Genomic DNA, 15,256 nt, shown 5'->3' with positions numbered 1-15,256 from the left:
GTAAATGATGGGTCACTGTAGTTCTACCTGTGCCTTTCCTGCTGTGATGAGTCAAAATGAGTGCTTTGAATAATTTGTATTGTGCCAACTCAAATTGCCACACGTACAACTAATTCTCCCTTTGCAGACTGAGGAAAAGAAATTCACCATCACGTGTGAGTAAAAATGCATGTAAACGATGGCTACACCTGCTCACCCACACAGCCCTCAGTTCCCATTAGTGCTACCAGTGTCTGGGAAGCGCAGACCCTCTGGGCTTTCAGCACACAAAAGCTGCTGATATTGTCTGAGCACAGTCTGTGCCAGTGCCTGATAAGCACTGCACTCTGTAGTGTCAGAGGCCAGCGAGAGCCTCCTTAGCATTGTCACCGCCTGCCTCTGCCAGCTATATAGGTGTAGGAGTGCTCAACAAACAGTATTGAATTCACACAGTTCAAAAGAAAGATGCTGCTAAAGAGGACACCTATAACAGTGCTTCACTTCCACTTTTTGTTGCAGAAATCCCAATGGCTGCAAGACACACCGAAAAAGGCTGCTGTGGAAAACTGCTTTGCCGGAGGATTTCAGGCCAGAGCAGAGCAGTTTCTGAAGTGAGAGCACTTCAGCTTTTCTGGACCACTTTTCACGGTTGGTAGAAAGCTGCCAGTCACAGAAAGAAAAAAAACCACACTGTTTGCTGATAGCAGCAGTTGATCTTAAACAGGGGTCTGCTCCAGAAAGTTTGTTAACCGTGAAATGAGGGCAACGGAGTTTTGTGTTTCAGACAGAACTAATTTCAACTCAGTTACCGGGGCAACAGACTCCACGAAGCTAAACTGCACACTGGCAGGTTTTCTCCAACCAAAGCTCAGCTGCCGAACTACGACTCCTCCTCTCATGCTGAGCCTGAAGCAACTGTCTGACTGCTTCATATTGCATTTCCTCATTCATACAGTCGATATCAAAGCACATATGGGAATGCAACAATTTGCAGAATTTTTATTTTTATTTTTATTTAGACAGCTTTCAGCTAAATAGTATGATTTGTAATCAGTCTGTGCTCAAACAGGGTTGTTTTGATGAGTAGGATTTATTCTCACCTCAGGATAAAATCTATACATCTTTTTTTTTAACACTATGACTCTATAGACAATAAAGCAGCTGTCAGGTTATCATCCAGTTCCCCTGCATTAATATTAATAACAACATATCAATTATTCCAAGTGAGGATGATTGTGGTGTAGCTGAAACTACTTTAAGATTCTTAAACTGGACTAAATTTAGTTTAAAGGGAGTTTATGAATGTGTTCGAACAGCACTTCATGCTGGAATATTTACACACCTCATAAATAGAATCATTAAATATTGCAAAGCAAGATTTTTGATTACAGGATGGACATTTAGACCTTAAGAGATGAAAAACTGAAGGTAGTAGGATTCCATCTTTACAATCTTAATTTAAAAAATTCTGTTTGGGTAAGTGATTATTGACTGGACTAACTAAAATGTAATGTTAACTAAAGCCTCATTTCCACTAGCACCTATTCGGCTCAACTTGACTCAACTCTACTCATTTCAGTCATTTTCCATTACAATTAAGTACCTCCTCAGTGTGGGTGAGGTCATTGCAGCAAGGCAGCCGGAAAGTCCCGTAACGTTATTTGTATGCGATACAAATACAAACGATCCTGCCGTCTAGCTCCCTCTGGATTCTGTCGTCAGCCATCAAGCACAGAAACGTTGCACCATCTGTTAGTGTGTAGCCATTTCCCTCGTTGCCGGGTTTGATTCTTGTAAAGATGTCGCTCTCATGACTCATCTAGTGAGTCGTTACTCCCTGGCCAATCAATGGCACGCAGTCTGTTGATGTCACATTCTCAGCTCGACTCAGCTTGCTTGGAACCAAGACTGAGCAGAGGTGGGAAGTAACGAAGTACAAATACTTCGTTACTGTACTTAAGTAGATTTTTCAGGTATCTGTACTTTACTTAAGTATTTATTTTTCTGACTACTTTTTACTTTTACTCCCTACATTTTTACACAAGTATCTGTACTTTCTACTTCTTACATTTTCAAACAGACTCGTTACTTTTTAACACGTCAGAAGAAGTTTGCATTTCCGGTCAGTGCGCCGTCAAACATCAAACGATCTGAGCCTAAACGGAGGAATAATAACACATAAGAGACAATCGTACTGGCGTATCCTCCATCATCGGGGCTTATCTCGTACAAAGGGATTAAATACGCAAACCCATATAATTAATGTATCATTTATAGCGCTATAATCGGGCCGGACCGAGTCCGTAAGTTGCGCTGCGGCACATAAACAGCTTAGCTAGCGCTACTGAAGAGGAGCGAGCATGAAGGGAGTAACGTGTGGCAGGTAAATGCAACGTTTCTAAATACTCAACAAATATCAGCAAACACACAAAGTGTGTGCAGTTTGTCACACAGTGTGTCTGCTAGCTAAGAGAAGAGCTGCTGTATTTCAGGGAGAGCAAAGAGAGAGAAGTTCACTCAGAGATGGAGAAAGGGGACAGGAGAGGAAGAAGAGAGGTTAGAATTAAAGGTAAGGACTGGAAAATAAACTGAAGTATGCTGACTTTGTGTAATTCAAAGATTCTATGAAAATACTGCAGTTTAGTGTGTAATAAATAGGTTAGCTTGTTGTACTGTATTTACAGTAAAGCTCTGTGTTGGTGCACAGAGGCTGTGTTCATGGTCAGAGTTACAGGTTACATCAGTGCAGCAGAGATAAGTTTGAATCAAAGCTGCTGATGCTGAGATTCATTCACTGAATCCAACATTTCTACAGCCTGTATGCTGTCAGTGTAGGGGATGGAGATCAGCTCAGATAGCTGTGAAATACTGGGTTACATCTTTGTGAATTCAGTTCATCCACACAGAGCAGTAAACCTCAGAGCAGCAGCAGCAGGTCAGCTGATCACAGCCTGCACACCAACATCATTTACTGCAGCTACAATAGAAAGCTGTGATTCTTCTCCCCATGCAGAGCCACTACAGCTGATCTTAGGGTTCCTCCACCTTCTGAATCCCACTGTAACCCCTGAGTATCCTCATGTTTGTGTTTAGGTGGAGGCACAGTCACCCTCTACTATGGAGGACACAGAGAACAGACCTGTGTTTAAATTCCCTTTAACAGTTTGTGTCCTACATAACAGATTCAAGCTGAGTGCATTCATTAGGTTTAAAATTTAGATTGGAATAATGTTTGCATTCTCATGTAATTTTATTTTATATTATTACAATAATATATAATGAGGTTCGGTTAGTTTTACACAAAAATAGCAGGTAGAAACGTCCTCCAAAGAACTACTTTTACTTTCTTACTTTGAGTACATTTCAGAGCCTGTACTTTTTTACTTTTACTTAAGTAGAGAAGTTGAACCAGTACTTCGACTTTTACTAAAGTATTTTTTAACATAATTACTTGTACTTCTACTTAAGTACAGAATGTCAGTACTTTTGCCACCTCTGAGACTGAGTAGGTACTAAATAAGTACCTGGTACCAGGCACTACCACCTAATGGAAAACCCGAAAAACCAAGTCGAGTCCAGTTGAGCCGAGAAGGTACTAGTGAAAAAAGAGGTATTTCTGAATCCTATCTTGCTGTTCTATTGTTTAAGATAAATGTCAGCGGTCCACATTGCCATGGATTCATAACTGAACTAGATTAAATTGAAAGCTTTGCTCATCATTTATTCAAATCCTGGTATTGGAGGCCCATTGATGATGCATTTTCCCACCATTACCCACCCTGAGAGTGAACATATTTAGAGCTGAGTGAACTAACTGGTCATCTTTTCTATAAACAAAAACTCAGTTTCTCATCACTGCGTGTCTTGCTTCAAGCTTAGAGTCAGCCCATCATTACAGTTATTCATTCAAGTTGTGCAGAAAATTGTGCCAAACTGGTACATTTAATGAGTCTCTAAATCTTAGCAAAAAATGTGAAAAAAATGAAAATGTAAACTGTGAATCAGTTTCATTTATATATTCTTGATAAAGCAAAAGCAGGTGCAAAAAGGAAGTGTAAACACGTGTCCATTTGTCGCTGTTGCCTTCTCTCTGATGCAGCATTCACATTTTCCATTTCAGCACTCAAAGCATAAAAATATTAAGTTTGATATTTGTGATATTAGTGAAATACCGCAACAACTACTAAATCGATTTTATAAAAATTTGGTACACACATTTATGCCTCCCAGTGGATGAACTGTTAGCTGGATCCCTTTACTTTTCATGTATTTACACCATCTGTCTCATTTGGTTTTTGCAGCTTATCCCCATTTTCCTGGCAAGGTGACACTTTTCCATACTTCAGTGTCGTAATGTGAATTGCTTTCAGTCCGGATCCTCCCTCCTCTAGCTTTATCATCATTATTAACTCAAAATGTTAGTTTTCTGATTTTTTTATTTTTTTTTATTTTGATGGCACAACAATCAAAACTAAGATGTCAAAAACATTTGCAGGCAGATTAAGCCCTGCCCTAGACGACAAGAGAAATACTTTAATGAACATCTTCGCTGAAAAGCTTTTAGTCTAGGACTAGGCCAAATCCATGTCTGGGACACTGAGCTTTAACCTGCTAAATATCAGCATGTAAATGTCACTGGGAATGTTAGCATGCTCACTTCAATGCCTAAATACAGACTTAAACAGCTGTAGCCTGGCTGTAGACATGGTTTTGGAAATAAGCACAATGTTGTGTGCTGCCTTGTTTAAATACAAACTCTAGCTTCCTCTGGTACTTACCCCAAGTCGGTGAGCGGTGGCTTGTCACGACCTCGCCTGTAACACAAGAAGATTTGCGGCGCCATGAGGCCGCCGTTGTTAAGATCGGCTGATTGGCCTGTTGGTGTGGTCTCTATACACGTGAACCCTGGTGGCACCTCCTCGCCCATTGAGCGAATCACCACCGCCACATCTGTGATGGGTGCCTTAGGCTTGGCCGTTTTGTGGCAGACATCATCAAAGTGGATCTCCTGGTCCAACGGCTTGGACGGGTCTGTCAGACCAGCCACCACAAAGTAGTCGGCTACACGAGGGCCTTTGTCCTCCATCATTTCCCATCCCCGCCAACTGCCTTCAGAGGGAAAGAGAAAGAGAGGGGTAGAGACACAGAGAGGGAGAGACACAGACCGGGAGATTAATTTTCGTTGTGGTAGCAGGTACAGACGGTTCTTGCGTCCTTGCTCCGGCGGTAAAATGAAAAAAAGTCTGACAGTCATAAATCTTACTCAAGGGAGGCCAGTAGAAGGGCAAATGAAAAGACAAGGCAAAAATGTGGGGAAGAGAGGCTATACAATGAGGGAGCCATTTAGAGCTTGGGTAGTTAGCTGACAGTCTTTGGCCAGGTCATGCAATCAGCAGAAGGTTCAGCGTCCTGGCTCAAGGACACACATTGCTGTGATAAGGGCATAACATTTTTGGTGATGAGGTTTTTGAACCTTAGTCTAATTCTAAAGAGTGAAACCCTGGCTGACTACACAGACCTGAGCGTGCATTTTGAAGAAGCAGCACTGAAGTGTTTCTCCACACTTAACATTCTCCCTTAATTACAGACTGCCCCCACATATAAACCTGAGCTTACAAGCTTTGTGATATTACAAAGCCTATTAAGCCTGAGTGATAAAAAGCCAACCAATAGTTTTCTTAATCTAGCCTAGGAGGGCATGCTCAGACTCAGTAACATCTACATTTACAGAAGCAGCACAGCCTGAAAGGGACACTGATATGGGTGAGCAAACTAAAGAAGTGCCCTGGATGTAACTATCAAAAAAATAAATAAAAGATAAAAACTTAACTTTTATTAAAGATGAAGAAGATACCCTCTGCAATTGGCAAATTAAGGAGTGTTTACCACCACTCAAACCCGAAACAGCCACGTCACGAGCTGCAGATGTGACTGTCTTAAGCCAGCAGCAGCTCGTAGGGTGAATGTCCAAACAACATGCGAAATGTTCTGTTCCAGAAAATTATGATCCTTAAACACTGTGTTACTTTGATCCAGCTCTGTACTTGATTGTTTGCTATGTCACGACCACTGTGCCCAGGAAAAAAACAAAAAGAAGAAACAAACAAACAAAGGAATCCGAGTCACTGAAGTCCAAGAGAGAGAGAAAAAAATCTACATCTGAATTTGGACAAAGACGAAGAGACTTACTGGAGTGAGGTGAGACTATGGCATATCTACGTTATCTAAAAGTTTCATTTTAATTATCATATATTGCTACATTGTTTTAAAACCTAAGGTTTTTATGCCTTTTTGACTGGCTCATTAAGTGTATTATCTTCCCCTGTGGAACAATTTGATTGACAGATGCAATGATAACTGATATGTGCATCATATGCCACACTTTACACCACTCACTGTGTCCTGCCTTAAGCAGGGTGCTTATTTTCTTCCCAAAAAATTGTTTGCTGTTAAAAATATACCAGAGTATATTTTTAGTCTGCTAACATTGCTGCCTTATGCTACAGTCACACTAGAGAAAAGAGTGGTTGGATACCACAGCAGGTCCAAAATTATTGCAACTATATGCAATGAACTTGAGATGTCACAGACTTTCAAATAGTCATTCCAAAGACAGTGACTGGGTCAGTTGCCGTACTCAGAATGACTTTGGTGTATCAGGATTGTGATAAAATGGCAATAAGACAGAGTCAGTCTGCTATCAGTCTGCAATTGAACGGGTTAAAGTTGTTAAATACGTGCAATCTGTTTGTGACAATACCGTGAATGCAAATCTGTGGCAAATCTGCTGCCTTCTACATAAACAGAAATTCATATAATTCATATAGTTTCACTCATCAGTGTGGACCGACTCAATTCATTGCAATATGCTGACAATCTGTCAGTGTTTATAAATTAGATCACAAATAGGTGCAAACCTTTTCCAAGAGTGACTGAAGTCAGTCCAAGTCAGATCACTAGAGATAGGCTACCTCCCACCAGGCAACCTGTGCTACCACCTTTCAGTCGAAAGTGGTCATCCAGAGGCAACTGGTCTCTAAATACAAAAAAATTCAATTTAATAACCGGGCAGCCACTAACATTTCCTAGTCACAAGGAGGTTGCTATCCTACATTTACTGTAGTGTGACTGAGCCATTAAGCACTAACCTGATGTGGCTGTATTCATTTGAATGGGTGAGTGTGTCCAAGCTGGTACTGTACATTTTCCAATAAATGCTAACTAAAACTACCTTGCTAAAGTTGCTTGACATTACAGGGTTTCCCCAGGAAAAGTTGGGCTTTCGATTCATGTAGTGCTGCCGATCCACTGTGAGGTTTACTGTGTAGCGTGCGGTGGCGCTGAGCTGCGTGTGTGTGCAGCTTTACACACGCGACAAGAGATCGGGAAGACAGAAAGAGACACAGCTGATTTTATTTCCAACTTCTACCATTAAGAAAAAGCAATTTGTGTGTGTATTTTTGTGTATAAATATATAAATAGTTAAAGCTCAAATTTGCATGTTTCTTTATTCCATTTTTACCTGCTTTACAGTTAAAAGGTAAAAATGGTAACAAGAACAACTGCCTAGTAAGACACATGATCTAACTTAACAGTTGCAGCTTTTGTCAAAAGAAAAATAATCACGGTGCTCAGGACTGCAGTGGAGTCAACTTAGACCCAGTGCACCACAGGCTGTAATGTACTAGTAAGAAACCTGCAGTATTAGACTGATTTTTTTTTGGTAGACATAGACTGTGGTTGTGTAAAGTCTCCCCCTCCCTCAGTGGCACAAGTTCATCTATGCAGGTCAATATAAAACTGTACCTTTACCAGCAGTCTTAGTTTTCTCCTAGTAAGTTGTATAGACTGGGTTCATGACAGCTGCAATCAGGAGGTGTGAGAAATGGGAGCAGATTCACAGTTTTTTGTAAGGTTTACATATAAAACCTATTTCTGCACAGTTGACAAACAGAGGATGTGAAAGCCGTTTCATTTTTGTAAAAAAGTTTCCCTGACCTGGCAACCCAATCAGGGACTACTCCTCACCATCTCATTGCAACCAGACTGCATCTCATTGCAACCAGATTGTGTAATCCAAGAGTTTTCGCTCAATTTAATTGTGAATAATTCAACTGGACAAGGCTTGTGATTCCAACCATATGCAGTAAGAGGGTGTGGGAAGGGAGGTTTAATTAGCAGGGCGTGTTAGCTAGTATAAATGCACTGGCTCAGGGGAAAGGTGAAAAAGCTGCCAGCTCTAGTCTATGTGATGCTACGTGAGCAATACTCCAGCTGCCATTAAAGCTACATAAACCAGCGTGAGGGCCTGTTTTTATTCACCTCATCATGAGAGTCAAGAAGAGATTAAAGTGATAAAATCTTTCCCTGTGCTGGCCTCAATGACTATCTTACATCTGCACAAAGCATTTCATTGTGACACATGATGCTGTCCTGACAGGAAAAAAAACCCCACAGACATAAAAACAACCTAATTATTTTTTTGATATCAAATCATTTGGAGTGAAAGTTTGGAGAGTGAAAGCAGATGGAGCAGGATTTTTAGTCTAATGAGTAGTTCTGTCTTAAATTAGCTGTTATGGGCACAACATTTGGTGGCGAAAAGCTGGGTGTTTACTGGCATAATAAAATGATCTTTGTAGGGTCAATGAGCAAAGCTTATTTGCAAACAAAGACCGATGTGAATTTCTTTCTTTGGTTGTCACTTCCAGCTATTGACAGATGGTGAGAAAACGCTGGTTCACTGTGTTCTGGCTCTTACACTCGAATTACAAATGCATCATACCTCCTTGTTTTCTCGCTGTTGGAAACAAACAAGAAGGCAGTCGCAGCATGCAGAGCTGGTGTTCTGTGCCAAATGATGTCTGGCCAAAGGCAGAAGGTGGTCCTTCCATTACTTAGACAGCATCAGGACTGTTCGGTTCTATTTGCTTTGATACAGTGGTTATCAACAGGAACAGAACAGGTTAAACAAAGAGTGCCCAAAGGAGCTCCGAGGGCCACACATCTGCACTGCATCCTGAGTCCAAGACCACAGCCTGCGTTCAACTTCCTGCCCAACACACAGAGCAGGCTCATAAATGTTCCTGGGACACTCACATTACAACACATTGGTGAAACACTCAGGACAGGATGTGGAACATGTGCTCACTTTTCTTTCAGAAACATTTACTTGGGAACTGATGACAATGTAAACTACACAAAATGCAAAACAAAGCAGGACAAAACTGCTGCAACACTGAAACCTTTAAATAAATGGTTTAAATTGTTACTGCACAGCCTCAAAATACCTTTTTTTTTTAATTATTATAAACAGTGTTTGGCAGTTATGCATTGATCTTATTTTTCAACCCTGCAGTTTACTGCCTGAAAATAAAACCTGCAGTGGGACATAAATACACATTTCTATTGCACTTTGAGGTGCCACAACTCTCTCTGCCTTTAAAAGTGTGAGTGTGCATATGTGTGGAAAGGCTGACGGGGTGCCAGACAGACTTAAGACGTGAGCCAAATATGAAGTTATGTGCATAAGCGTACAGTGTGTGTGTAAGTATGCAGTACTGGGGTGAAGTTAACTCCCTGTTTGAAAATGTCATCTTCTTCAGGATGTCATTGTGTCAAATTGACACAACTTTCACATCACTGGTGTTGAAAGCCCCATCACCTCTACAACCCACAGTCTCTAAGTATGAAGAAGGTCAGAAGTGGGACCATGAGTGTGCTTGCTGTTTTCTTTGACATTCACAGGACTGTGCACCATTAACCCCAAAGTGTCAAACTATCAATCATGAGTTCTTGTGTAACATCTTGCAGATTCTGGAACAGTAGATAAGCAAGCCAAACTATGGCACATGCCATCGTGCGCCCTCTCACAGTAACACCGAAACGCTGAACACCCACACGATTCACCAAATCTTGGTCCCTGCAACTTCATAATCTTGCCCAAAATGACATTCAAGTATAAGGGTCGCCATTTTGACACAAAATGTTCAGAATGGGATTTCCACAGGGTGATCCAAGTGTTTCCAGGGCACTGAGAATGGTAAGGAGAAGATCTTCAAGAGGGTAAAGGCCAAATTCAGGAAAGCAGTATCCAAACTTTTTGGACATACATTTGGGCTGCATGGTCGTTAGCACTGTTGGCTCACAGACAGAAAGTGGCTGGTTCAAACCCTGACTGGGGCCTTTCTGTGTGGAGCTGGAATGTTCTCCCTGTGCCTGTGTGGGTTTCCCCAAGTGCTCCAGATTCCTCCCACAGTCCAAAGACATGCATCTTAGGGTAACTGGTCATTCTAAATTGGTCTTGCATGTGAGGCAGATGAAGCACAATACAATAAAGCACTATATGAATGCATGGTTAAAAGTATGCAGTCTAAAGCACCAAGAGCGGTCAGTTAGACTGGAAAGGTGCTATATAAATGTACAGTAAGTACATGCTGTATTTCACAGGCAAAAATGGCAAGCAGAAACTAATACGCTCCATATGCATATGATTTTCTTCACTGCAGAGCAACAATACAAACCTATGCACTGTGTATAACAGAGGGTGGAGGAGCACAGGGTGTCACCCAGTCCAGCAGCTATCCTGTTACTTACGTATCACTGCTGTTTTATTGACCCAGGAGGATTTTGCATGAGACTCAGCTGACATAAACCAGACTTGGGTATTGTTTCATGGATCACACAGTAAGTACAGTTAACTTCACACTTGTAACAGAAAAAAAGATGCTGACCTAATTTATTTCAGTCACATGGGTGCAAAGCAGAGAACTCTGCAGTGTCACCTCTCTGTTAGACTGACTACAGAGCCACATGACGGGCCAAAGAATGACACTCATCCTTGCCTTGCTGTCAGTCTGCTAAAAATACAAGCCAAAGCAGCAGTATCGTGGTACATCACAGCACACGTTACATAAGAATTATATCTATATGCAGTGCATATGTGGGACAATTGTGGACGCCCACTGAAATCAGCCTCAATTGTTTTCCTTGCCTGCCCTATATTTTAAGAATAGAAGAAGTTTGCAGCAATGGAAATGCAGGTGATGGAATGAAAAATCATTTCTTTATTTCTTTAGTTCCTGTTTTCATGAAGCCATCAGAGAATTGTGACTGCAAGGATCTATGACAGTATGAAACATTTTAACATTATGCTGCAATGACGTGAAACCCAGAAAACAAAATATTTTAAAATGAACTTCACTTTCCTTACAGCCTTCCAATTTTTAGCAAAAACAGACTTTTTTCCTGACAGTAAATACTGATGCTTTAAAGTGCTGAGAAGACATAACAGCACAAAACACTTGTTTACTGTATAAGCCTGTGGATTTTTTTTATGCACAGATCATCACTGGATTTCCTCCCAAGAGCTGCATCCAAAAGACGCAGTGCTGTAACTCACTAAGTGACTGATGCATAGGGATGAAAAACTGCATCACTATTTAAATGGTCTAATCCAAATATATTAATTTTCTGGCCACCCTACTTTGCCCCTGGCAGACTGACCTGGAAGGCTTGACTTGGTCTTGAGGTAAACGCCCAGAGAGAGAAGCCCAAGTAATTCCACCTAGCATAAAAAGCTGTGACTTTTTAGACCTGAATTATATATATGACATTGGTTCATTTATCACAAATGCCTCGTGGCTTGCTTTCTCCCAAGACTTTGCTGGCTATTTGTCTTTGTAAAACTCTGTATTTAAATGCAGAGCACCTCAAATGACGTGGTTAACTTGTTTTAAAGGTATTCTGTATTGTGACAGTTTAAGGAAGATTATCTGGGTTTTGTGGTTCTGTCCGATTCGTCACAGTAATCACAGACACGGAATCAGAGAAAAGCACCACAGGCTGAGAACATTCAAACTTCGCCACATGACCGACCTTATGCCAGAGCCATAGACAACGCTTCCCAGCCCAATCTCGCTGACTTATGATCACAATAGGAGTTCTGGGAGGAGTTCGATAAGATGTCCAGACCCAACAGGCCTTGCACAAGGGTTTAGTTTAAGTCAACGTGACAGAGGAATGATTTCCAGCTGTCCTGACTGCAATAAAACTCCCCAAAGGGACTTTCAATTGAGGCTCCAACGGGCCAGCCTCTGCATTCAGCTCCAGCTGTATAGACATCCAGCGCAGACAGCCACAGCAGGGCAGACACGTGGAGGAGGTGAAAAGGAATGTGCTTGAGAACATAAACACAAGCCAGTAGGAAGTCAAGCATCTGCTTCTAGTTAGTCCAAAGGGTGGGCGTTTGCCATTCACTCTGCCATTCAGGTCATGTAACATGGAGGAGGAAAGATAACCTGTGTGAGAAATAAAAGTTTTCCATCTAAACTGTAATCTCTGTACCTTACTTGTTACTTAACCTTCTCGACCAGCCACAGAGAATCTCAACATGAGCTGTTTCACGTTTCTCTGAAAACATCTGTGAAACCCCTGAGTGAAACGCTGATCCTGACATTCCTTCATATTAGAAATGCTCCCAGAACAATCAAACGAATACAAAACACCAAAACTAATATGGAACCATATCCCCACAGATAAATGAATAACTAAATCATCTCAAGAACTATCAGTAAAAGTTTTTCCAAAATGTATCTGCTACTGTCCACACTGGAAGATAACCACGTTCTTCCTGGAATCACTGTCACTGTAATTACCAAACAGCTAGCACTGAACATGCACTTTAACTGCAATTAGACTAAGTGAGTGAGTGTGTGTGTGTGTGTGTGTGTGTGTGTGTGTGTGTGTGTGTGTGTGTGTGTGTGTGTGTGTGTGTAGAGGAGACATTACGCATAGCAGATAGTTGGGATCCATTAACCTTCTTCAGCACAGTGCGTTGTTAATTAGACAGGGGAGAATTTGTCAGTTTGGTTATTTGTGTGTTAATGTGCATTTTTAAACAGCAGTGTGTGTTTTTTTTTTTTCTTACTCACAGCAAACAAATTTTCCCTCAGAGATTAATAAAGTCAGCATTAGCCAACGAGGCATCATTTAGTTAAACATCCAGACAGCCACCTTATTTTGACGCATACAAAAGAAAGATGAACAAAATTACAAAAACAAAGATTCAGACACATTTTAGCAGGTACGTGCTAATAAAGAGCGAGGCAGATGGTGGAGTTTAAATTCTTCTTTTGCGCCTGGAACATGTTTACAGCTCATCTGGAAAGGACAACTAGATTTACTATACACGGGCATTTTACTGTATATTCAAATTTACACTGGACACAAAGGGGGTTATTACATTATGGGTTCACTAAGTTGGATTGAGTTGAACAGATTTAATAACGTTTGACAGTCCAACCAGCCAAAGCATGAATTCATGATAGCAAATCAGACGGAAGGATAGACGCTTGTTTCTGCCACTGAAATTTTATTTATTTTTTTGCTATCCATAGCTCGAAATTTCGAGTTTTCTCCCCATTCACATATGAACATATGGTTGCTACAGTAGACATTTCAGGATATGTTTGCATAGGAATTTTTTTTTTTTTACATCATATGTGAATCAACAGTATCCTTGGTTCTTATTTGTTCAATCACTCGCCTTAAAGCTGAGAGTAGTTTAACTCTATGCTTGTAAAGATTGCATAGCTATTGCAGCAGTTATTTCGCATGTCATCACTACAAGCGGCTGAATCCATGGTCTCTGCTCTCTACATTGCTGCTAGTTTCTCCCTTTGTGTAGGCACCTTACTACTTTCTTAAGCCTTTTTTTCAAGGAGACAAGATGCAATTCAAATCCTGCAGATACCCTTCAGATAGCCATAAGAATCCACAACGATCACCTCACAGCTGTATGCGGTGCTGTGCGATTCCAACCAGTCCCACAAGATTCATTAATAAATTACTAAAAATGTGTATTACTGTAATTATTGTATAATTTCAGTTAGTTATATCACACCTGGCAATTCTGATCAAAATCAATTGCAATCCCAATTTTGAAATCAAAAAAGGTTTAAAGCAGGAGGCCTCAGGAGCAGATTCAATACGGGAGTCTTAATTTGAAACACCAATTTTTGTTTTGCATGTTATGATCTCAGAGAAATGACTTATTGTAGATCCTTTTTTTTGGCACAGTTAACCTAAATGTTATGTGTGTGCTGATGCTGTTCTGTTTTCATTTCAAGAGCATGTCAAAGGTTGGCTGACACTGACTACCGTACATTTACAGGTTTGTTAAGTAAAGAAAAGCACACTGGGGAAGCGGCATCTTAAACCACAGAAACTTTCACCTTAAATCTTCTCTATTTACTTTCATTTTAATGCTTACAGCAGCACCATTTTCGCCTCATAAATAACAAAGATGGGATTTCCTGCACCTGCTATTAATAAGACTGTCAGGAGTCGGGGCGGGCCATGTTGTTGGGAGTGTTTTCTGTCTTCCAGGTGGTTCATTGGGGAAGGCAGCTGTTCCCGGTTACTCATCAAGGTTAGGAGTATATAGGAGGGGCTGAGACGCTGACTCATCGCCAGATTGTTGTTCTGCTCTTCGTGTGATCCTCCCGAGTGAACCAGCCCTCGCTTCCCGGCTCTGGATTCCTACCTGTGATCGGCGTTTTCACCACCACACCGGAACCCCTTCACCCGGTCCAGCTCCTCCTGTCTTCCCCTGCCTGCCTGCCCCTCGGACCACCTCGCCCTGACTCACTCGCCAGCCTCATCCCCGACCTGACCGTTAAGGTTGAGAGCCCAATTCTCCGTACTTGCCAGAAAGCCCTCACTAACCCCTCTTGTCCCTGTCAGTATTATTTTCTATTAAAGACTCTGTACCGTTCACTGTTGCCTCTGCGTCTGGGTCCGTTTTCTGCCGGCCATCATGACAGAACAATCTGGCCAAACCGTGGACCCAGCAGACGTAACAGTCCTCCACACAGCGATCACGCGCCAGGGTGCGATCCTAGGTGAACATGATCAGGCTCTATCAGTTTTGGTACAACAGACCGGGCAAGTTTCTCGTCACCTACAGCAATTAGATATGTCTCTACAAAACATCCTGACACGGCTTTCACTCACACCTGAAACCCCTTTAGCAGCCGGGGCTGCGCCACCGGTTGCTCCACCCCCATCTCCCGCGTCTTCGGTAGCAGTGGCGGCTGAGGCGGTTCGCGACTTCTCCTCTCCCAACCCAGAGCCTTTCCGGGGGGAGTTAGGTCGCTGTCAGGATTTCCTTTTGCAATGTTCTCTTCTGTTTAAAGGCGCTCCGGGGCGGTTTGCCAATGATTACGGTAAGATTTTGCATCTTGTGAGTTTGTTGCGTGATCGCGCTTTAACCTGG

The 15,256-nt window shown here is 41.7% G+C and overlaps 1 protein-coding gene across 5 annotated transcripts in view; it reads right to left on the bottom strand.

Moving 5' to 3' along the window:
• The window catches only part of LOC115800848 (C-myc promoter-binding protein-like), a 92,910-nt gene that overhangs the window by 66,441 nt on the left and 11,213 nt on the right, over window positions 1-15,256 (bottom strand). For all 5 annotated transcript variants that reach the window (XM_030758418.1, XM_030758427.1, XM_030758435.1 and 2 more), the window contains exon 2: window positions 4,758-5,088. In XM_030758418.1, the coding sequence (XP_030614278.1) occupies window positions 4,758-5,068 (311 nt within the window). In that variant the 5' untranslated portion in view covers window positions 5,069-5,088. The remainder of the gene's footprint in view (window positions 1-4,757; window positions 5,089-15,256) is intronic.

Source organism: Archocentrus centrarchus, chromosome 3, assembly GCF_007364275.1.
Source record: "Archocentrus centrarchus isolate MPI-CPG fArcCen1 chromosome 3, fArcCen1, whole genome shotgun sequence".
NCBI classification, from domain to species: Eukaryota; Metazoa; Chordata; class Actinopteri; order Cichliformes; family Cichlidae; genus Archocentrus; species Archocentrus centrarchus.
The sequence above is the reverse complement of the archived record's forward strand: the minus strand, read 5'-3'. Positions and strand labels throughout refer to the sequence as shown.